Source organism: Geotrypetes seraphini, chromosome 1, assembly GCF_902459505.1.
Source record: "Geotrypetes seraphini chromosome 1, aGeoSer1.1, whole genome shotgun sequence".
Taxonomy (NCBI): domain Eukaryota; kingdom Metazoa; phylum Chordata; class Amphibia; order Gymnophiona; family Dermophiidae; genus Geotrypetes; species Geotrypetes seraphini.
The window spans coordinates 49,993,243-50,016,930 of NC_047084.1; the positions used below are offsets into that span (position 1 = coordinate 49,993,243).

The 23,688-nt window shown below is 43.2% G+C and overlaps 1 protein-coding gene across 3 annotated transcripts in view; it reads left to right on the top strand.

The window, feature by feature from the left end:
• Positions 1–216: 216 nt before the first annotated feature.
• The window catches only part of IL6ST (interleukin 6 signal transducer), a 171,581-nt gene continuing 148,109 nt past the window's right edge, over positions 217–23,688 (top strand). Inside the window, exons 1-3 of one of the 3 annotated variants that reach the window (XM_033931128.1) lie at positions 217–524; positions 16,898–16,978; positions 19,664–19,729. In XM_033931128.1, the coding sequence (XP_033787019.1) occupies positions 16,912–16,978; positions 19,664–19,729 (133 nt within the window). In that variant the 5' untranslated portion in view covers positions 217–524; positions 16,898–16,911. Of the gene's footprint in view, positions 529–5,127; positions 5,190–16,897; positions 16,979–19,663; positions 19,730–23,688 lie in introns of those variants that run through there. The other 2 variants (XM_033931119.1, XM_033931109.1) reach the window with 2 other exon arrangements.

Sequence of the window (23,688 nt, forward strand, 5' to 3'; positions counted from 1 at the left end):
TAGTAAGTATTTTTCCCCCTAGGGGAATGAAACTCACCGTGAACTAAATCCTAACACTAATAATACCCACCAATAAAGGTTTTTCGGACTCTCAATGGCTGGAGATAAAGGGAAATTCCAGTCTAGGCTGCGCATGTCCTTTCTTTCCACTTCTTTTTCCCATGCATAAAATATGTGCCAACTCTACAGACGCCAAATCCCGGAACAGCTACCGCATAATTGCGGGAAGAGCTGTCTCAGCGCACGACCTGATTCAGCGACCTTTTCTACGGGGTAAACTCCTCCTCTGCTGGAAAGGATCGGCCCCGGCTCCGACCAATCAGAAAGAGCCTGTGGGCGGAGTACAGATGCCATCTAGTCCGGGTCTGCAAGCGCTTTGCGTGGATTATCAGAGCTAGACGCGGTCGGAGGCTGTGATTCCTTCGGCCGGGTCCGTGTGGTTGCGCGTGTTGTTATTAATTTCGCACCAATTCCACTTCTAGTGTTTCTAAAGGAGCTCAGGGCCCGGCGGAGGGGTATCGGAAGTAGGTAAGGTGCTCCTCTTATTCTTTTCTCGCTGTGGACTACGTCAGAGGGGCGTTCCCCGCAGTGGTTTTCTAGCGCAAAGTGTGTTACCCCGTGCGACGAAGCTTCCCGTTCCACAGTGTCCTTCCGCTGTTATTTACTGACATCTGTTGCGATACCGCTAAGTGTGAATGTTATGTTGCCGTTAGTTTTTGTGAGCCTGGCGGCTTGGTTGGAGATAACTGCAGCGGAACACTTTTGTCGTTAGTGGGGGGCCAAAGGAGCCCTGATTTTGGTGTTGTGTGGGGCAAAACGTTGATTGGGCTTGGCCTCCAGCGGTCCACTCTATTCTACCCATGTTGCAGCGGTAGTTGTAGGAGTACCGTCATATGCGATCGACCTTTTGGGCACCCCTGCCCTAGTCCATTTCTCCCCAACCCCACTCACTGCTTGCTCTCTTCTCATTCCCCGTTTCTCCCTCTCTCAACACGCTCACTCATCCTGCAACAATTTTCCTTCCTTCCCTCCCCCAACCCCACTCACAACTAATATGCTCTCCCCATCCCCATCTCACCCTCCCCTCCAGCGTGCAGCACCTTTCCCTCCCCTTTTGCCAGGTCTATCAGCACCTCTTCTCTTCCCTTACCCTCCTCCTTGTGCAGCAGTATCTCTCCCCATGTCAAGCAGTATAGGTGCTGCTGTCGGATACCTATACCCACTATAATTTCCCCAACCCTGAAATGTCCTGTCTAAATTAGATTGTAAACTCTTCTGAGCAGGGATTGTCTATTGTATGTTAAAACGTACAGCGCTGCGTACACCTTTCAGTGCTATAGAAATAATAAACAGTAATAGTAGTAGTACTACTGGCTTCTAGTATGACACGCATTGTCCATATATTGATGAAAGGTGGCTTCATAGTGCTTTTTTAATAAAGAATTTATCTACCGGTAGGCAGGGCAGGATTAATTTGTCGAGGGCCCCTAGGCACAGAAGTACACTGGGTCCCCCTGCCCCGCCCCACCCCACCCCACCATGCGCCCAGGCGGAAACAGGAAGCTGTGTCAGAGGGAAGCTTTGGGCAAGCAGCACTCCTTCAGCCTCCCTCCTAGCAGAACACTTCAAGAATAAAATTACAAACACCAGAGCTACCCTCAATAGTAACCCAGCCCACCTAATTGAAGTCACAATACTTCCCACAGAAAATGAATCTTATGCTGCAGACAGAACCTGGTCCCAATTCCCTAAGATACATTGGACCGAATTCAACAATAAGTACAGCCATGCATCCTGTGAACTCAACCACTGCCCGCCATATCTCCTGTCATCAGCGAGCATTAAGTTCCGTACCTTACTCCTACACTGGATACAAACCATGCTCACAGATGGCATTTTCTCGACTGACCTCAGCGAAATCATCATCACCCCAATCCTAAAAGACCCAAAAGGACCAACAGATCACCCATCCAACTACAGACCAATTGCCTCAATACCTCTATTTATCAAACTAACAGAAGGATTAATAGCCAAACTCCTCACCAACTATCTCGAGGACCATAACTTACTCCATCCCACGCAATCCGGCTTCAGAACTAACTTCAGCACAGAGACACTACTAGGCTCCCTTATCGACACAGCAAGACAACACCTCAGCATTGGAAAAAAAATACTGCTCATACAATTGGACCTGACGGCGGTATTTGATTTGGTAGACCATAACATCCTACTGCAAATCTTGGACTTAATAGGCATCTGAACAAACAAGGCCTAACCTCTTATAGCTATGCTGATGACATCACCATCCTCATTCCTTTTGACCAACCAAAGCTCTTAATGACAGACACACTACACCGAACTCTAGTTACAGTTACGACTTGGATGGAAGATCACAAATTGAAACTCAACCCAGACAAAACTAAATTCATCCTCCTAGAAAATAACAAAATCCCAACCATAACCAACTTAGAAATCAATTACCCTTTGCAAACCACCCTAAAACTACTAGGTATGACTATTGACAAAGGCAGCACCATGCAACCACAAATAAACAAAACAATACAGAAATCTTTCGCAAGTCCGAAAATTCTTCGATAAAACACAATTTTAGCTCCTAGTACAATCTCTAATCCTAAGTATCCTAGACTACTGCAACATCCTCTACCTCCCCTGCCCTGCAAGAATGATTAAAAGACTACAGACAATTCAGAATACAGCTCTGAGACTCGTCTACTCACTGAAGAAACATGACCACATTACTGAGGCTTTCATCAACTTACATTGGCTTCCAATCCAGGAAATAATACAATTTAAATTCTACTTTATACTATTTAAAACTGTAAATGGAGCCTTGATTTTTTTTTAAACAATCTTAAATGTACCACCATTATTAGTAAATAAGACCCTTTGCCTAAAATGGGCAATGCAGTAAATACAGTGGTGCCTCGCATAACGGACGCCTCGCACAGCGAACGCTGCGCATAACGAACTTTTTGTCTTGCTCCCTATAACGAACTTCGTTTCACACAACGAAGTCGCCCGAGGGGCCCGGGGGGGGGGGGGGGGCGGAACTACTCTCGCCGCTTCCTAATGTGAGCCGGGAACAGCAGCACCCTCCTGTCTGAATGCAGTGTTCCATCATCTCCCTCCACCTTACCTTAGATACCGAGTTTTCCGGCTTTCTTTTTCGGCCAGCCACACACTTTCAAAGAGCAGCACATGCGCGCATGCTCTGTTGTTCAATCTTCTCCTCTGACGCAACCGGAAACCGGAAGTTGCAGGAGAGGAGAACATTGATCAACTCCAGCAGCTGCGCGTGCACAGCTTTTTGAAATCGTGCGGCTGGGTGAAAAAGAAAGCTGGCAAACTCTGCATATAAGGTGAGGTGGAGGGAGGGAAATGTAGGGCTGCAGAACGAATTATTTTGTTTTACATGTATTCTTATGGGACAACAGGGCTGCAGAACGAATTATTTTGTTTTACATGTATTATGGGAAAACGCGTTTCACACAACGAACTTTTCGCATAACAAACTTGCTCCTGGAACGAATTAAGTTCGTTGTGTGAGGCACCACTGTAATGTGGTATGTATGTTAGTGCTTTTCATTAACTAAACTATTAGAAAAAGACCCCCATAGTTTGTAGATTCAATTTGTCCAATATCCATGCTTCTTCATAACCGAATGCAGTTAGATTGATGATATACTATCTGAATTATAGTTCTAGAATATAAAAATTGAGTTGAAGATAGTTATTGGACTGCTGCCTAGCCCTAAACCAAACCAGCAAACACCCTTCTCCCTCTAGCTATTTCTTTTTTCTTTCCCTGCCAGACCAGAGCAATTTTCCCCTGCCTTCCTTTCAAGTACCAGACTTTTTTTTTTTTAACTTGTGGTCTCTTGGATTTCAGGATTCACAAATAGGTGTCCTCTCTTAGCCTGACCTCCTTTCTCCACTTTCTGGTGCTGTACCATCCCTTCTTTCAGCACTAGAGGATGAAGTGAATTCAGCATGGTATTCATGTATGACATTTATTTGGCTTTAGCTTAAAGCAAGTTACATTCAGGTACTTTAAGTATTTCCCTGCACCTGGAGGCTTACAGTCCAAGGGGCCCATTTGCTAAAGGGCATTAAACCCTAATACATGCAAAAAACATGTATTTTGTCTGATGATGTGTGCTAGCCCATTCATTACTTATTTTTGCAAAATATTTCTCCAGCTTCAGAAGAATGTTAAAGACCCATCTCTTCACCTATTGCATATCCGCTCATGTTTCCTAAAATCCTAATGTAACCCATGAGCTACTCATCATCTTAATTGTAATCCATGATGAATTCTAATTGAAAATCTGTGGGGTATAAGAAACTGCATGGTATGGCATGTTGTAGGCAGAGGATAGGCATTGAGCCATTAACCAGCTAGCACATTACTATAGGCTAACTAGTTAATGCTGGGTTAATTGAAGGATCACTTAGCTCCAGATTCTATAAATGGTGCTTGAAGTTAGGTGCGTAGATTGCCATGCAAAGCAGATCTAGGCACCTTAATTTTCTTAATTAGCTTAATCTGTATTGTTAATTGAAAAGCACCTAATGTGGTAGGTGTAGTTAGGGGTGGATTTTGGGTGCATTCATCTAGACCAGGAGTCTCAAAGTTCCTCCTTGAGGGCCACAATCCAGTCGGGTTTTTAGGATTTCCCCAATGAATATGCATGAGCTCTATGTGCAGGCACTGCTTTCAATGCATATTCATTGGGGAAATCTTGAAAACCCGACTGGATTGCGGCCCTCAAGGAGGGACTTTGATATCCCTGATTTAGACCAAGAGCACCCTGACATAAATGGACTGTGCCTAAGAGTTTCAACACCTACTGGTGCATAAGACCGCCTAGCGGATGATTTACAATTGCGCTCAACAGCTCCTAGAATCTTCCTTGGGTCAGAACAATATCAGAATACGTGAAAGGAACATAAAAACCTAAAAAGAGAAGTCCATAGGCCATTATTGAGTTGGCTTGGGGAAATCCACTGCTGCTTTATTACTTGGGACCTGAGTTGGCCCCTGTTAGAAACAGGATATTGGGCTTGATGGACCTTCGGTCTGTCCCAGTATGGCATTTCTTATGTTCTAAAACATTCCAGTGACAATCTCACAGGGAATGGTGGGTGTGAGAAATGAGGAGAGATGGGTAGGTGATAAAATTATGCTGCTTTGTCATCTTTTTGTGGATTACCAGAGCTTTACATAGTAACATAATCCTTTTTTGATGGTATTAAAGTAGTTTATCATCTTTACTTCAACAGTCTTATGTCCCTGATTGTATGGGTTATTAGAAGGCCAGCATTGTAGCAGGACATAGCTTTTTCAATAATTCATCCTCCTCAAGTAGTAACTGTAGGTCTTATGATTCTGTTTATCCAGCTCTGGATTGTATGTCACTACAATGGGGACCCTCACATTTTCCCTGAATCTCTTTGCTTAAAACAGTCTTCCTGGAGATTATTTTGAGGTTGTAGCCTTTCTATTTAAGGATTTAGTAAGGATTTTGAGGTGTGTTTCTTTCTCTTGGATCTTAGCATATGCAAATACTATCCTGTGGCTTGGGCATGTATAATGGACTTTTGTATATGTGAAATGTGGAAGCTGGAATTTTCAAGGTAGTTGCATCCGTCAGTTGGTTTGCTGTATATAGATGTTTGTATATAACCCATGTGATCTTTTTTGGTGGAATATTCAATTTTGAATCTGATTGAAGGATGACTACTACTACTACAGACAAAACAGAGCTCTGAAGTCAGAAGATGGGATGAGACTATTAGCAAAAACTGAAGAAGGTGTAAAAGATGTGCCCACAAAATCAAAAATGTTTTCAATTGCTGGAGTGTGTCTCTGGAATTAGATGTCGGGTCATATAAGATTTTGTACTGATCATTATAAGAAACGATTAAAAACTAAGCTGTTTGTGGATGCTTATTTAGAGCCAATCCAGCTTAGGTTAAGTTTGCTCCTCATGGAATAAGTTTCTGTATTGGTTTTTGGAGTCCACAAGCAGGCAGTTCTTGATTATCTATGTTATAAATACAGTAGATGGTGTGTAGAATTTTGTATGTTGTGAATTGGTTGTCTGTGAAGAGTGAGTGAAGTTTTGTAATTTTAGTTAAGAGTGACTGGAAGTCTGTCAATTTTATGTTCTGAATTTATAATTATGCATGTTTATTTTATGGAACCTTTTAGATTATAGGCGGTATATATATTTTTTAAATAAATAAATACTACTACAACGACTATTAATTATTTCTAGAGTGCTACCAAATATTTTAAAATGTTCTGCACCCTATTTCAGAATTCTGCAAAGTTTAGCTGTAGTGTTTTACATAGAATTCTCCTGTCCTGAGGCCTGAAATTCATTCCAGCATGCTTTTTCCTCTCTCAGGTTCCAGTCCCCTAGGTTTCCTCTCTCACTCCAACTGCATTTCTGTCTCCTTCTAAATCCCATCCCTCTCTCACTTGCACCCTGAATCAACATCTTGACCAAAGTCTGGCATCTCTCTCCCTCTCTCCACTGGCTAAGATTCTTTTTCTCCCTTCCACCCTCTTTCTGGTCTTGGTCACTCTCTCTTCATAAGAACATAAGAATAGCCTTACTGGGTCAGACCAATGGTCCATCAAGCCCAGTAGCCTGTTCTCACAGTGGCCAATGCAGGTCACTAGTACCTGGCCAAAACCCAAGGTGTAGCAATATTCCATACTACCGATACAGGGCAAGCAGTGGCTTCCCCCGTGTCTTTCTCAATAACAGACTATAGACATTTCCTCCAGGAACTTGTCCAAACCTTTCTTAAAATCAGGTACACTATCTGCTCTTATCACATCCTCTGGCAACGCGTTGCAGAGCTTAACTATTCTCTGAGTGAAAAAAATTTCCTCCAATTGGTTTTAAAAGTATTTCCCTGTAACTTCGAGTGTCCCCTAGTCTTTGTAATTTTGGATGGAGTAAAAAATCGATCCACTTGTACCCGTTCTACTCCACTCAGGATTTTGTAGACTTCAATCATATCTCCTCTCGGCCATCTCTTTTCCAAGCTGAAGAGCTCTAACCGTTTTAGTCTTTTCTCATATGAGAGGAGTTCTATCCCCTTTACCATCTTGGTCTCTCATCTTTGAACCTTTTCTAGCGCCACTATATCTTTCTTGAGATAAAGAGACCAGAATTGAACACAATATAAAAAGATTATATCCCAGTATGTTTGCATCCCATCCATGTGATTCACTGAACCATGTCTCTGTGATAGCGACAATATCTAGATCTGCCTCTAACATCAGGGCTTGCAGATCATGAACTTTGTTACTTAGACTGCGAGCATTTGTGGTCATCGCTTTCCAGCTATTTTTCAGTGGTAATCTCCTTTTTCTTATAGATTTTTGTTTCGTTTCACTTTCCGTTGCAATATTAAGAAATTAGTTTATTGTTTATTGTTTATGTTGCAATCTTTACTACTATCACATCTTTTCTTTTGCCGGGGACAATTAGAGACCACCCCCAGCAAAAGAAAAGATGTGATAGTAGTAAAGATTGCAACATAAACAATGTCAGCAACTCATTTCTTAGTATTGCAACGGAAAGTGAAACGAAACAAAAATCTATAAAAAAAAGGAGATTACCACTGAAAAATAGCTGTAAAGCGAAGACCACAAATGCTCGCAGTCTAAGTAACAAAGTTCATGCAAGCCCTGATGTTAGAGGCAGATCTAGATATTGTCGCTATCACAGAGACATGGTTCAGTGAATCACATGGATGGGATGCAAACATACCGGGATATAATCTTTTTAGGAAGGACAGAGATGGTCAAAAAGGTGGAGGAGTAGCTCTCTATGTAAAGATCAATATCCAAACGACTGAAATGCAAGGGACCTGGAGAGGAAGAAGCGATATGGATTGCTCTGAAAAGAGAAGATGGAACTTCTGTCTACGTGGGTGTAGTCTACAGACCTCCGACTCAATTGCAGCAAATTGATAAGGATCTGATTGTGGATATCCAAAAGTTTGGAAGGAAAGAGGAGGGTCTGCTGTTGGGAGATTTCAACCTGCCTGATGCGAACTAGAATGTTCCGTCTACGGAATCGTAAAGAAGTAGGGAGATTGTGGATGCCTTTCAAGAGGCTCTGCTCAGACAAATGGTGATGGAACCCACAAGGGAAAAAGCGATATTGGATCTGGTCCTTACAAATGGAGAGAATATCTCTAATGTTCGAGTGGGGCCAGACCTGCGTGGGGGAGGAGGAGGGGACAGGGGCAGAATGGAAGGTTTGTCTAGAAATCTGCACAACATATGCAGAATTCTGCACAGATGGGGAATTCTGTGCTGCACAAAATTCCACCAGGAGTAGTTTATGGATCTTAAGTAGAATGTAGAACATGCCTAGAGAGGATGACTTGGTATGAGATCTTCCTTTTTTTTTTTTAGATGTGACTGACTGCTTGCTTAGGAAGTGTCTTGATAAAATCTTTCAGTTGTTTAGTGTAATTATGTGTGGCTTCTTCAGTCAGTTACTTGTAGTAGATATTGTTTTGGAAGCTGTCTGTGCCCTTCTATGTACTTTTGTGTGTTCATAACAGAGGTCTGCACAGGAACGGGAATTAAAGGAATCCCGCGGGTCCCACGGGGCCCTCCTAGGTCTGTGGGACTCCCATGGGAATCCCCCCAGGCCGAGGATTGACGCCTAGGTAACAGCAGTTACAAAGAAGTTGACAGTCCTCAGTTGAAGGGGACGTCGCGCTGAAGGATATGGCAGGACAGGAAGCTTGAGGCTCTGCTAAAGCATTCCTTTGAAGGGGCATCCTTGTATCTCCAGGCTTCTGTTTACAGTTCTTATGGTGAGGATGCAAACTGGAAAAATGCAATAAAAATTGCTGGTCAGTGGGATTTGTAAAGGCAGTTGTGCTAAAACACTCACTATCAAATATCTCTGCATGTAAAAATGTTATCAAAGGATGATATTTAAACTCAAATTCTACATAAAATTCCACTGCGGGGAGATATTTCCCGAAAAGGCTTGCTGGCGGGTGATATCTTACAATTTTGATGAGGGTACAGATAAGTGATGCTCCTTGAGATGACCTCAGAGGTGTATAAAGGGTTAGCTTCTTCAAGTACTCTGGCCCATTTTGTCTGAGAATCTTGAAAATCAAACATAAGAACTTTAAATATAGCCCTATAAGATAGTTTTTGCAGGAAGGGTATGATGTGGTCATGCCACTTGCAACCTTCTACCGGTCGTGTTGCAGCATTCTTAATTAGTAGGATCAGATGCAAACTCTTTTTGATTTACAGTGTACAGAGCATTACAGTAGTCTAGTTATGATGTTATGATGGCTTGGACCACTGTGGTCAGACTCATCTTTTCAGAATAAGGAGAGAGATTTTGTAGCTGCTATAGGTGATAGAGAATTTTTTAAAGGTGGTTTGAATTTGTGGGATAAGAGTGAGTGTCCCAAGGTTCCTAACCTGTGATTTTTAGTGGAGTTCATATTTCCCGAGGTATTTTGAAGTTAAATATTTGTCCATGTGTGTTAGGAATCCAAAGAATCTCTGTTTTGCTTGAGTTCGATCAGAGTTTGTTTTGCCTATTTCCCTCATTCCTGAGTTGCTGTGGGTAGATCTGGTTCAGTGGATATGAGTAGTCATACATCATCAGTATAGATATAAAATTTTGTGTCCATTGATGCAGCTCAGCCAGAGGCTTAAGGGAGATATTAAATAAAATGGGAAACAGTATGGATCCCTGTGACACCCCACAGATCAGTGCCCATGGTAAGAGATGGTAAGAACTTGCATACTAGACCTACACTAACTAGCTTCTGTGCGGTTAACATAGAAGTGCTGATTTAGTGCAGGAATGTGCTCTCTTGCCCCTTTATGAAAAAATAAAAAGTGTTTTTTATTACACATTTAGCATGTGCCGATAAGGCAGTTACCACAGGACACATGAGCATGTCCTGCGGTAAGCGCATTGTAGCGCTTACTGCAGTTTGGTAAAAGGGCCCTTTGGTATGTGTAGGTTTTTTTGGGTTTTTTTTAATGGCAGTTCTAGTGGAGAGAGGATATACAGAATTTTCTTTTGTTTGCTGAGAAAGCTGTAATTTCACCCTATGACTGAAACTCTCTTTGTAGCGCATCAGCATGATACGTTGTTTAAATTAGCCTGTTGAGTTTTACAATGGTGTACTCAACTGGTAACAACATTAGGAATTATTTTTGTCTGTTTAGTTTTACTTTGAGTTACATCATTACTTTCATTACTTTTATGGCACAATTTTTAGATTGTACACGTTTGTGTTTGGTTAATCTCTGTCAACTGGCAAACACAGGCAGCGCAGGACAAGTTTTTCATGGTTATACTCCCGCTGGATTTTTACAAGCAGTAAATATGTGATTGTTGGGTGAAGTGAAAATGATACAGATCAAATAATACAATCAAACTTATTCAGTGAAGTATTCTCCATTGGAGTGGAAACAACAGATAAGTGCATTATCTAGTCATCCTGAATATTTAGAGATTTTAATGCCAACGGGAACTATTAAGCACAAATGTGAGGTTTTGTATATTATTGGGTAGAGGAACAATATTGTTCAATGATGGTTCCTTGATTATCTTGGTCCTGGTACCAATCCCAGCTATGACCTTGCTGGAGGCACTGAGCACAATAATTATAGTTATAAGATCATTAGTTAGTAGAGGTTATTATTTATAAGGCATTGAGTGACTAGGAAGATCATTTTATTGTTTTGCATATCTTGTGGGTGAAATGTGTTCTTTTCTTTAAAATCATATTCTGATCTGTTGGAGGTATTTAGTTGTGGGGAGGCTTACTTTAAAAAAAAACTTTGCATCTGAGTATAGCTGAATTTCATTTGGTGTACTGGAAGGGCCAAATGAAGGTCTTTTAAAATTGAATACAGGGGCTTGTAAACCACCACTTCATCCAAAGAAAAACCCCTCAAAGTACATAGTAGGAGTCCACATAAAAATTAGAGACCACTGGTGTAAACCCATTGCTTCTGTTGTTGCTCTGTTCTAAATAGTGAAAGGAGGTGCAGCCTTTGATAAGGTTTCTGCATTTCAATTAGTATATCAAAGGGAGCTGAACTGTTGTTCTTTCTAAACATACTATAAATCAAACTTTATCATATTCATAATTATGAAATAAATTGCTGCTTAGTGTCCTTTATTTCAAAATGTATCAGCTGTATTTTTCCATCAGTACAGGACTAAAAGTTTCAAGGAGCTACGTGCACTGTGTCAATATTTTTGTTCCCAGATGTAAATCATTTTTATTATTGATTTGAATTATTTATGCAAACACAAAAATGATAAGGAAGCTTTAACAAATGAAACTTGGATAACTATTCAGTAGCAGATTTAACAGGAGAATGACTTCAACTGTATCTGAGCTGGGTATGTTAAAAGAAATGTCTCACCTCCATAGCAAACCACCAAAAGGAGAATGTGAGGATCTTAAGGTGACCAAACAGGTTGAAAAGGTGATGGCGAAAGCTAGAAGGATGCTAAGGTGCATAGAAACATGACAGCAGATAAAGGCCAAATGGCCCATCTAGTATGCCCATCCACAGTAACCATTATCTGCTTTTACTCTCTGAGATTCCACGTGCCTATTCCAGGCCCTCTTGAATTCAGACACAGTCTCTGTTTCCACCACCTCTTCCAGGAGACTGTTCCACGCATCTACTATCCTTTCTGTAAAAACGTATTTCCTCAGCTTACTCCGGAGCCTATCAACTCTTAACTTCATCCTATGCCCTCTCGTTGCAGAGTTTCCTTTCAAATGAAAGAGACTCGACTCATGCACATTTATATTGCGTAGGTATTTAAATGACTAACAATCAATAAATCGTATCGACAGGAAAATCAACAGTTTCTGAAAAATGTCACTCACCATAAGTTGACTCAGTTCCTCAGATCAAACATTCAATCAAACAGGTGGAGAAAAAGCTGTTTTTGTCATCGGCAAAAAACTCACACCCAAAAAGAATGTCGGGATCTAGGGAAATATAGAACCCACTACTATGCACAGTAGAAATTAATATTTTATATTTTTTCATTCTTTATATAATTACTTTATCAAAAAAGCCCAAATTGTAAGACCTCCAAAACAACAAATGAAAGACAGAAAAAAGAAAAACTTAGCTCTGGCGCCAGAACTTTAGCTGTTACAAAGCCTCCTTTTCAGCGGATTCAAGGTTGCAGCATAATCAGCAGCGGCAGGCCAAGTGTTCCTCCGGCAACACATGAGTTTACAATGCTCAAGCTTTAAATGACTATCGTATCTCCCCTCTCCCGCCTTTCCTCCAAAGTATACAGATTGAGAGCTTTAAGTCTGCCCCCATATGCCTTATCACGAAGACCACACACCATTTTATTAGCCTTCCTCTGGACCGACTCCATCCTTTTTATATCTTTTTGAAGGTGCGGCCTCCAGAATTATAAACAATATTCTAATAGAGGTCTCACCAGAGTCTTATACAGAGGCATCAATACCTCCTTTTTCTTACTGGCCATAGCTCTCCCTGTGCAACCTAGCATCCTTCTAGCTTTTGCCATCACCTTTTCAACATGTTTGGCCACCTTAAGATCATCACATACAATCACACCCAAGTCCCGCTCTTCTGTCGTGCTGTCGCACAACTATCCCCTGCTCCAAACTGCAGGCGGCTTAGCCGTGTTTTACTCTGACCTGTCGGCGTGGCTTCCTCAGGAAAGAGGAAAGCCTTTCATGTAAAACAGACCTAGGCTCCCGCCTAGTCTGCCCAGACCACACTGAGATAAGTTTGCCAATAAAGGGAGACACAGTTCAGGTATGGTCAATCTCATTCCTAGACTTTATTTGATAGGTGATCTGAACACCGTCAGCCACAATCATAACATGCATAAATCAGGCAAAAAGTAAAAAATAGTTCATAAGGTTGTCAGAATGGTCTAAAGTCCAAGTATGGCATACAATAGCATTCCCCTGGATTTTCTCTAATTTACGACAGTCCTCTTCACCAGGGTTCAAGTAAACAGAAATGTCATGAAAATACTGTAAATTCCAAACAAGAAAAGAAAACTGCACAAACATAGAAGGCAAGTATAGTAGCAAACTTTGGGAATTAAAGCCACAAGTTCCCCAGTTAACCTTGCAGGGTAAAGTTTTCAGCTCCCAGCTCTGGATCGGCTGTGTTCAATAGGGCTTATCAGCAACAGCTGAGCTTTTCTACTGAGCACAGCAGGGTGCTTTTGATAAGTTGTTAGTGGGAAGGGGTAAAACACGGACCTCCTGGATCTGACAGACCTCGTGGATCTAAAACCGCACATCCTTAAAAATCTGAGGTCCGTGTCCGTGCCACTCGTAGTTTCTATCTCTTACAGACCGTTTTGCGCTCTGCTTATCCTTTATGCCCGACATAGAATTTGGCTCCGACAGACCAGGGTTTTTTCCTTGGAAGAAATTTGTCGTGCGGCTACTTGGTCGTCCAAGAATACTTTTTCTAAGCATTACCGGTTGGATGTGGCGGCACATGTGGAGGCTGCCTTTGGTGCATCGGTCATTGCAGATGTGGCGTTTGCTTCCCACCCAGATTGAGGATTGCTTTGGTACATCCCACTAGTCTCTGGATTCATCTGCTGCTGTTGCTAAGGAAGGAAACATTATGTTCTTACCTGTTAACTTTCTTTCCTTTAGACGCAGCAGATAAATCCAGAACCCCGCCCTTTCTGGATATTTGCTGTTAATTATTCTTTCGGGAGTCTCAGAGGTTATGTTATAGTTGGTAGTTGTATTCTGTTTTATTACCTTTGAAATTTGTTATGGGAAATAAGTTTTTTGCATACTGAGCATATTACTGGTTCCGGATGCTTGTACAAGGAACAATATTGAAGGTGCAGGAGACGTTCCATCCAAGAGGACCACCTGTTAATCAGTTTCTCTGTCTCATAACCTGTTGTAGATCCACTAGTTAGTATTATTGTACAAGGGATCTTCAAAACGTTTCAAGAACTTTTTTTTTTAACACTATTTATTAAATATCTCTAAAGGAAATTATATCACTTTCCACATAATCACCCTGTTGCCTGACTAGCTAGACACAAGATATTGTATGAACACCCTCTTACCACTTCATCCGCCCCAACCATTTCTTGCAAAAATATGAAAGCACGTAAATATTTGAAAAACCCTCGTATGAGAGTTTGGATTTCCTCTCCTCTGGATGTTAAGAACATAAGAATTGCCGCTGCTGGGTCAAACCAGTGGTCCATCATGCCCAGCAGCCCGCTCCCTTTCAGGGTTGTGAATGTTCATGTCATAACATGAAATACAGTGGCTTTTAATATAGCATACTTTTGTCTGAAGCATCTCTGGATCGTATGGATTAATTAGCAATCATTTTTGTGTTCACAAAATAAATTTATAGCACTTACAAATTTTATATATTGTATAACAATGCTTGCAGATCAGCCTTGTATGACAAGTCTGTGACTTTTATGGGTGGAAGAGGGTTGTTGGGGTTTGTTTGTTTTTTTGGTGGGGGGGGGGTAAATTTTTGTGGCTTGCTGTGAGAAATGCTTTGTTGTAATGTGGAGGGGCATAATAAAAAACAAAAAAAAGTCTAAGTCCCATTTTGGCCTAGGCCCTAAACACTGAAAGTAGAAGCAGGGAAAATGTCCATTCTCAAAAAAAAAACGTCCAAACGGAGGTGGTTTTTTTTTTTTGTTTGTTTTGTTTTTTATAATGGCCTGCCTCTACTTTCAGCTGTTTAAACGCCCAGACCACCACTACGTCTACACTAACAACATATAATCAACCAAAAAAGCCTAAGTCCCAAACACCCAATGCAAGAGCTTTTAGGTGAAGGAGATTTCAAAAATAAATGGGATATTCATGTGGGATCTCTAATGAGGTAAGGGCAGGAGGTTGGTGAGCAAACTCATAGGGGAAGGGTCACTGGAGTGGGCAGACTTGATGGGCTTTGGCCCTTTTCTGCCGTCATTTTTCTATGTTTCTATGAGAAGCCAGTCCTTCACCTAAAAGCTGGATTCTGTAACCAGTGTCTGTCAAAAAGAACACCGGTTACAGAATCCACACCACACACCCCTCCCCTCCCCCAGCAATGATCGCGGCAGGAGAGATGGCTCATCTTCCCTGCTGCGATAACGATTCCGAAATGCCATCAACCGCGGCACTTGGGACCACTTTTGCGGCAGGAGAGATAGCCAATCTCTTCTGTCACGATCCATCACCTCCCCCTGACAAGATTGGGCAGGAGGGAGCTCAACCCCTCTTGCCGCGACGCAGCCCAGCAATCGGCTGGGGCAGGAGGGAGCCCAACCCCTCCTGCCCTGGTGACCCCCTTCCACCCCCCACCCCCACTAAGATAAGGGCAGGAGTGATCCAAGGCCCTCCTGCCCCGACGCAGCCCCCCCACCCGCCAACCCATGAGACTCCTCGCCGACCCCACGACACCCCACCCCATGGGCTGGGTTGGGCCCATGTGCCTAAGGCCCTGCCCACAGGAGGGGGCCTAAGGCAACTAGGCCAATTTCGGTTGGTCCAGGCGCCTAAGGCCCCACCTGTGGGGAGGACTTGAGCCGCCTGGGCCAATCAGGCCCTAAGGCTAGCCATTCTGAAGATGATGGGCTTGGGACCCGTCCGTTCTACCAACTTTTTTAAGGTAAAGAGGGGGTGTTGGGGGTGGGGTCAGTGGATGAGGGGGTTGGTTCGGGGTTCCGATCAGGGGTTTGGGGGGGCGGTCGTGGGGGGATCCTTCCTTCCTGCCCATGTCTTAGTTGACGGCATTTCGGGATCGTTATCGTGGCAGGGAAGATGAGCCATCTCTCCTGCTGCGATCGTTGCTTGGGGTCGATAGGCAGGTTGCCGGGGCCAATGAGCTGATTGCGACAGCCGCGATCAGCTCAGTGGTTCCTTTTTCGGCACTTATTCCTGTTTTGACTTGGTCTAAGTAATGTATGATTGAAAAGTAATAGAAGGGTGGGGTGAGGGAGAAGGGATAAAAATATATTTAGAATATGATGTATTAGATATAAAAGTGATATTGTGTATTCATCAATTGTATTTTAATATTTTGTACACTTTATGTAAAACTTGAAAATAAAAAATAATAATTAAAAAAAACGTATAAGTGCCAACTAGGCAACCTGCCTAAACTATTGGTTATACCTACCTCCCGCCCTTTCCCCTCCTCTAAAAACGCCTCTTTTCGCTCTAGGCGTTTAGAGGCAGGGGAAAGGCCTTAGCTGGTTTTAGATACATCTAAAACCAGCTTTGGTTATGGGTACTTGGATGATCAGGCTTTTTGATCGTCCAAGTACACATTTGGGCCACTTTGTAGATTTTTTTTATTATTATGAGCCCCAGAGTGTTTCCCCCAACTCTTTCTTAGAGACTCGCCTAACTGATTTGGTTGTAGGCATATCCATGGCGAATGTACATGAGAGAGATATACATGCACTGAGTTGCCAATGTGTGCAAATCTAATGCTTATTCATTGTTGTTGTCCTGAGACAGTAATCATTGAAATAATATTCCATTTATGTGTAAAAATGACTGAAAAATATTTACTAACAGCTGTGATTTTTTTTTTTTTGTTGTTTCTTTCTTTCTTTAATCTTAAATAGCATGGAAACCACAAATGAGTGTTTAGAAAAGTTTAATTTTAATGTGGACATGGACATTTTGGGGAGGGGAAGAGATGTGTGGTTTTGTTTTTTGCTTTGTTTTTATTTTTTACTGGGGTCTGATAGTCTTTCTGCTAGAAAAATCTGTTAAATTAACATTTGGATGAAAGATGATAGTAAAATTGTCAATATTGTTTTTACAGGAATATTGGACAAAATGTTATCTGGTTGGAGCTGGTTTATATATGCTGTACCCATTGTACTGAGTACTTATTCTGTTACAGGTAAGACTTGAATATGTATAATGGAAAAGGACAATCATAGGTAAAAAGTAATACTATCGTATCATATATATTATAGCATACATAGATATTATGCTAAAATGTTAAGATATTTTGGAAAACCTCAGAATTTTAGTGTCCAGATATACATGCTATAAGATTATATTATATGGACATGGATTGTTGCATTGTTGTTTTCTGACAAGCAGATCAACTGTCATTCAGATGGGTTATGCGACAGGTTCCAGATTTTTCTAAAGTGTTCTAGAGCAGAGGTGCCCAAAAGGTCAATTGCGATCGACCAGTAGATCATAAGGGCAATGTGAGTCGATCGCAGAGCCCATCCCATGCTCCACGATAGACTCGTGTTGCCTTTGCATTCTCCCTGCTTCCCCGACGTGCAAAAGCCAGGCCTGTGCAGCCGTTACACAAGCGTTCTCTTCCCCCCGACATCAGCTCTGACATCGGAAAGGAAGTTCCGGGCCAGCCAGGCAGCGATTGGCTGGCCTGGAACTTCCTCTCTGACATCAGAATTGATGTCGTGGGGTGGGGGGTGGGGGTTGACGCTTGTAATGGCTGCACGGGCCTGGCTTTTGCGTGAAAGGGAAGCAGGGAGAACGCAAAGGCAACGCGAGGCAATAATGGAGCCCGGGATGGCCGTTGTGGAAGCAGGGAGAAATCTGCGGCGGTGGCAGCTGGGGGGGGGGGCAGGGAGAGAAAAAGAAAGACGATTGCTTGGGAGGGGGGCAGGGAGAGAGAAAGAAAGACACAGAGCTTCATGCTTCCTGGAACTAAACAGGCTGCTGTTCCTCCATTGACCAACTAACAGTGCTGCCTTCTCTGGAGAGAGACAAGAGAGAAAGAAAAGGGGGGCAGAGTGAAAGAAAGACAGACAGAAAGAAGGGGGCAGAGAGAGAGAGAGAAAGAAAAGGGAGGGGGTATATTTGTCTATTTTTGTATAGTTGTTACTGAGGTGACATTGCATATTTTAAAGACATCTGCCTTGACCTCTTTGGGGGGGAAAAAACCCCGAATATAAATTATAATTAACATTTTCTCTGCGTACAGTGTGATGTGCTTTGTGAGTTTTTTTATTTTTTATTTTATTGTTGGTAGATCATTTTGATTTGGTCATTTTAAAAGTAGCTTGCAAGCCCAAAAAGTGTGGGCACCCCTGTTCTAGAGTGTTTATCCAAGCATGCCATTATGGGACTTCTGCAGCTCTTCTTTTTTCTTTTTTAATGTTTACTCTATTTGATTAACCAACCTTCAAAAAACTACATCAGGTCATTGGACATCCCTCAGAAGCTTTGTACCATCTATGTTTTGACCATTGTATTTTCCTGTACCAGTACTATAGTCCCAACTGGTCAAAGGATTTGTTTAGGACATTTGTTGTTACTATTTTGGAGCATCTTATCTTCAAACATTTCTTCACTGGTTTGATTTTGCTTCATCTGTTTCTTGACCTTGGCAAAGAAGTATACTGCACTTCCCCCTCCATATTCGCAGTGGTTAGGGGCATGGCCGGCCTGCGAATATTAAAAAACCATGAATAATATCCGGGCCGGTTCTGCCCCTAACCCCCACTTCCCCCGGCTATTTTAAACTCTGAAACCCCCCCCCTTAAGCCTTACCTGGTGGTCTAGTGGGTTTTCTGGCAGAAGTGATCTTCCCACGCTCCTGCCCCGTGCAGATCGCTCACAGGAAATGGCTGCCTTGAGCTCCCATAGTTTCTTGAGCCATTTCCTGTGAGCGATCTGCATGGGGCAGGAGCTTGGGAAGATCGTTCCTGCCCCGAAAACCCGCTAGACCACTAGGTAAGGCTTAATGGGGGGCTTATAGGGCTTAAAATAGCCGGAGAAAGCGGGGGTTAGAGGCAGAACTGGCCCGAATATTATTAAAATAGCCCGAAAAAGGAATTTTTAAATCGTGAATAAGTGAATCCGTAGATACGGAAACTGCGAATATGGAGGGGAAGTGTAGTTGCTTCAAGCAATATTTCAGGTGTACTTTCAAAATCACATTCACAGATTATTGATGCTGAGTGCTATATATAGTTCAGAAAAAGCTGTGATACCTCCTTGCTGCAAGATATGATCTAAAGCAGTGGTCTCAAACTTGCAGCCCGCCAGGTACTATTTTGAAGCCCTCGGTATGTTTATCATAATCACAAAAGTAAAATAAAACAGTTTCTTGATCTTATGTCTCTTTAGCTATAAATTACAGTATTATTATTAAGACTTAGCCAAAAGGAAAGATTTATAAACTATAAAGAGTCTTACCTCATGCAAAATTGTCATTTCTTTAATAAGACATTATTTTTTCTGAGGCCCGCCTAGTACCTACAAATCCAAAATGTGGCCCTGCAAAGGTTTTGAGTTTGAGACCACTGATCTAAAGTGTTACACTGAATACTTCAGGTTTTCCTGTCAAATGTCTAGCTCAAAGATGACCTTAAAACTCATAAAGAAGACCCTGGAAATTGGGCATTACCAAAGGGTCCTCTAACCTCTTTGACACTTTGCTCTGAGAGCAAACCTCAGACTTAAGCCAAGACTTAGAATAGAAGTGTCCTTGACCAGTAGCATTGATGCAGCTTTTTAGCACTTGGGTCCAAGGGCTATGATGATTTGAAGGTTACACACACTAAAGCACTTGCTTCTTGCATCTTTCCTTACTTAATAGTTTCCCATGGGCTAACATCAAGACTTGAAGAACAACTGCGTGGAGAACAGCACTTTATATCCTCAAGTAAGCATTATAAATTTACCCCAGTGGGAGGCTGTATCAGCACATGCAAAGGAAAGCCCCCTCTTTATTGATCTCATATACTAGGCATTGTGGGAAGTGCTTCCAACTTATTGATATTTTAAGTTTGAATCTTGAAATTCTCCCAACCCTTTACACTAGCTATTTTATAAAGGCACAAATATACTGTCCTTACAAAGGATTCACAGAATAATTTCCAGCACCTTAGATCAGGGCTGTGCCGAACTGGGCTGCACAGAAATTTTTATTTTATCTTTTACATTACAGGCAGACCCTAGTTTCTAGCCGGCTCCCTCCTCCCAGCTGCACTTCTCATCACAAAGCCACGAGCAGCAGCTCCTGCCTGTAGTTGACCCGGAAGCTTTCCCTCTAGGCTGCCAGCTCCTCTCTTCCCCGCCCCCCCCCCCCCCTCCTCTTCCCCAACCACATGTGCGCCTTCACTTCACACACACACTCCACTGTACCTCTAGCAGTAGCTCCAACCTGGTGCTCATGCCAGCCTCGGCGCTCTCCTTTGACATTTCTTCTGGATCCCATGACTAGGAAATGATGTCAGAGGGAGAGCCAATGGTGGCGCGGGCAGCAAGTTGGAGAAGCTGCTTGCGCTTGGGAAGCTAAACAGGTACAGGGGAAGGGAAGGGGTGGCTGCGCATGATAGGGGCGGGGCAGGGAAGGAGCGGGCGGAGAAAAGGGCGAGGGGGTGCCTCCCACCCTTGTTATGCCAGTGATAGGGCTGATGGGCAGGGGTGAAAGATGCTGCACATGGTCCAGGTGATGAGAGAGGGAGAAATGTTGGATGGTGGTGGGAGAGATGTACCCTAGGAGGGGAAAAAGATTGTGCTTTGTGTAGTTTAATTTTGTGGTTACCATACTGTATTAGTAAGATTATCACCCAGAAATATCAAAGAGAAGAGAGAAGTTAATTTAATCATGTATTTTTAATGAGTATAACTAATGGGCAGACTGGATGAACCATTCAGGTCTTTTTATCTGTCATCATTTACTGTTACTATACAGTACGGTAAAGAACGAAAGTAATTGTTAACCTCCTATCTTTTCTTTCTAACCACAGTCCTTTTTTTTGTTTTTTTAGGACTGTTTCTTTAATGTAATAATTAGATTATATATTATGCACGCTATTGATTATGTGCTTGAATCCCACCCCCCAACCCCACTGCGTGGAATAATTGTCTTGCATGAAACCAGTCCCTGGTGCAAAAAATGTTGGGGACCGCTGCCTTAGATCAAGGAAGCAAGGGTCATTTTTAAGTTTGCTTGCCTTTGTTTCAAAACCATGACAGGTTCATCCCCAACCTATTTTTTTCACCAATTTTAATTCCCAGGCACAACTAATACACGCAGTACCTACTTGTTCGCTTTTCCATCCCTAAAGGGCTGCACCTACAAGAGATACCTCGATAGAACAATATCATTCCAAGCAGGCAAATGGAACAAATGTTTAACCAACTTCATCCCAAACGCACTTTCGTACCAAACGTTTAGAAAGTCAATAAAAATCTCTTTGACAAATTTCTCTGACCCCCACTTCAACCTAATTTACTTCCAATACACTGCCAGATAAACCTGACTAAACTTAACATGCCAATGTAAATTTGATAGTTCTCTGTAATGTCACTGTCTGTATACAGTCTCTTCCTTTGTAAACCACTTATAACTGTTTATGGTATGGCGGTATATAAAAATAAAGTTGTTATTATTATGTATCATCATCATCTAATATAAAACGGTAAGACAAGCATGCACACTTCCTATGCGTGCGCCGGTTTTCCATGAGCTGTAGCGACCCATACGAAGTGCGCATGCGCGGCTTACGGTCTGGCCTGCTCCCTGCCGTATTGCATTTTTTTAGTTGAAAGACGCAGCCGTGACTACTCTCACGATCCCCGCCTGCGTCGGACTTCCGACGCAGGTGGGGATCATGAGAGGAGCCACCGCCACGTGTTTCAACTAAAAAAAAAAATACGGCAAGGTGAGCAGGCCAGACCAGACCGGCAAAAGTGAGAGGTGGAAGCTGCAGGCCGCCGTGGCTAAGCACGGAGCCACCACAACCGACGGCGAGGAGGGAGTGGGAGCAGGCCGCAGAGGCTGTCGGTGCCTGCAGGCCGCGGCGGCTTTAGCCAGATGTCGGGGGGCATAAAAAGGAGGGGGACAAAAAAAGGAAGGGAGGCCTACTGCTGGACAGGGGGAGCAAAAAATAGGTGCTGATGGACAGGGGAAGAAGTGCTGATGGACAGGGGGGGGCAAAAAAAGGAAGGGAGGACTACTGCTCGACAGGGGGAACAGAAAAGAGGTACTGCTGGACAAGGGAAAAGGTGCTGATGGATGGGGGGGCAAAACAAGGAAGGGAGGCCTACTGCTGGACAGGGGGAGCAAAAAAGAGGTTCTGCTGGACAGGAGAAGAGGTGCTGAGGGACAGGGGGACAGAAAAAGGAAGGGAGGCCTACTCCTGGACAGGGGGAGCAGAAAAGAGGTGCTGCTGGACAGGTGGGGAGTTAAAACAAAGGGAGAAGGGCTGCTGCTGGATAAGGGGACCAGTGAAGGGGTGGTGGTGGACACTGGGAAGAAAAAAGAAGGGAGAATGGACAGGGGGAGCAGGCAAGGGGTGGTGGTGGATAGCCGAGGAAAAAGAAAGAAAGAAATACAGAAACAGGCTAAGGAGAGAGAGAGAAAGAAATAAATACAGACACACACACATATTCTAGCACCCGTTAATGTAACGGGCTTAAAGACTAGTCTATAATAATAAAATGCTAAGCGCGCATGCGCACTCCTACCTGCATAATCCGTAGTTCCCTGGCTGGCAGGAGTGCGCATGCGCGCTTCAACTCCCCCTCACTCACTGTAAGGCAGCACTCATTGTAAGGCAGTTTGTCGTCGATTTTTTTTTCCCACCCCCTTCCCGGCACACCCGAACCCCTGTTGACCCGCCCACCGCGAGACGACCACAAACCTCCCGACTCCAGCAGTGTCCACAGTACTCTAAACACGCTGCTTCACGGCCTTCTACTGCCCTGATTTCTTCTGCCGCGTCCCTGATGATATCGAGACAGAGACGTGGCATAGGAAATCACGGGCAGTAAAAGGCCGCGAAGTAGCGTGTTTAGAGTGCTGCGGATGCTGCTGCAGCCGGGAGGTTTGTAGGTCGTCTCGCGGTGGGAGGGCCAGTGGGGTCTGCTGCATGGTGGCAGTAGTGGCGGGGGGAGATGAAAACATGCTGCTCAACAGTTCTACTGCACAGGGGAATGGGAGGGAGGGAGGGATAAAAAAAATGCCAATGGTGTTGGTTTTGAGGAACCAATCACAGCGCAGCATTCATGCGTATATGTGGCAAAGCTGGAAAATCAGTTTTCATAACTGTTTGCTACTCCAGTAACAGCATAATCGCAACATGGGAAAAGTTAGAAATCTTTCAGAAGAGGAACGTGTGACGGTGGTTGTAGTTAATGAAGAAGGCTATTCAAGCCTGCAAATTGCAGCCAGGATGAAGTGCAATCAAAATACAGTCATATGCTTTCTCAGTAAGAAAAAAGAGACAGGAAATGTGACTGACAGGGCTCGAAGTGGAAGACCACGCAAATCCACTATGCCAGAGGACAGGGTTGTTCGCCGGATCTCAGTGGCAGATCGCAAACTCACATCACCAGAATTGTCAGCCAAGTGGCAGGAAATGTGTTTAGTGAATGTATCTGCTTCAAAAGTACGTTGGCGGTGCCTGTAGTTTGGCCTACGTGGCTGTAGAGCAAGAAAAAAGCCGTTGGTAATGGTGATGCAAAGAAAGTGGCAGGTTGAGTGGGCCAGAAAGTACAGCATGTGGACTCCAGAGCTGCGGGAAAACGTTCTCTTCAGCGATGAGAGTGCTTTCTGTGTGTTAGGAGGCCAGTGCAACACGTTTGTAAGACAATTTAAGAATGAGGCTTTCA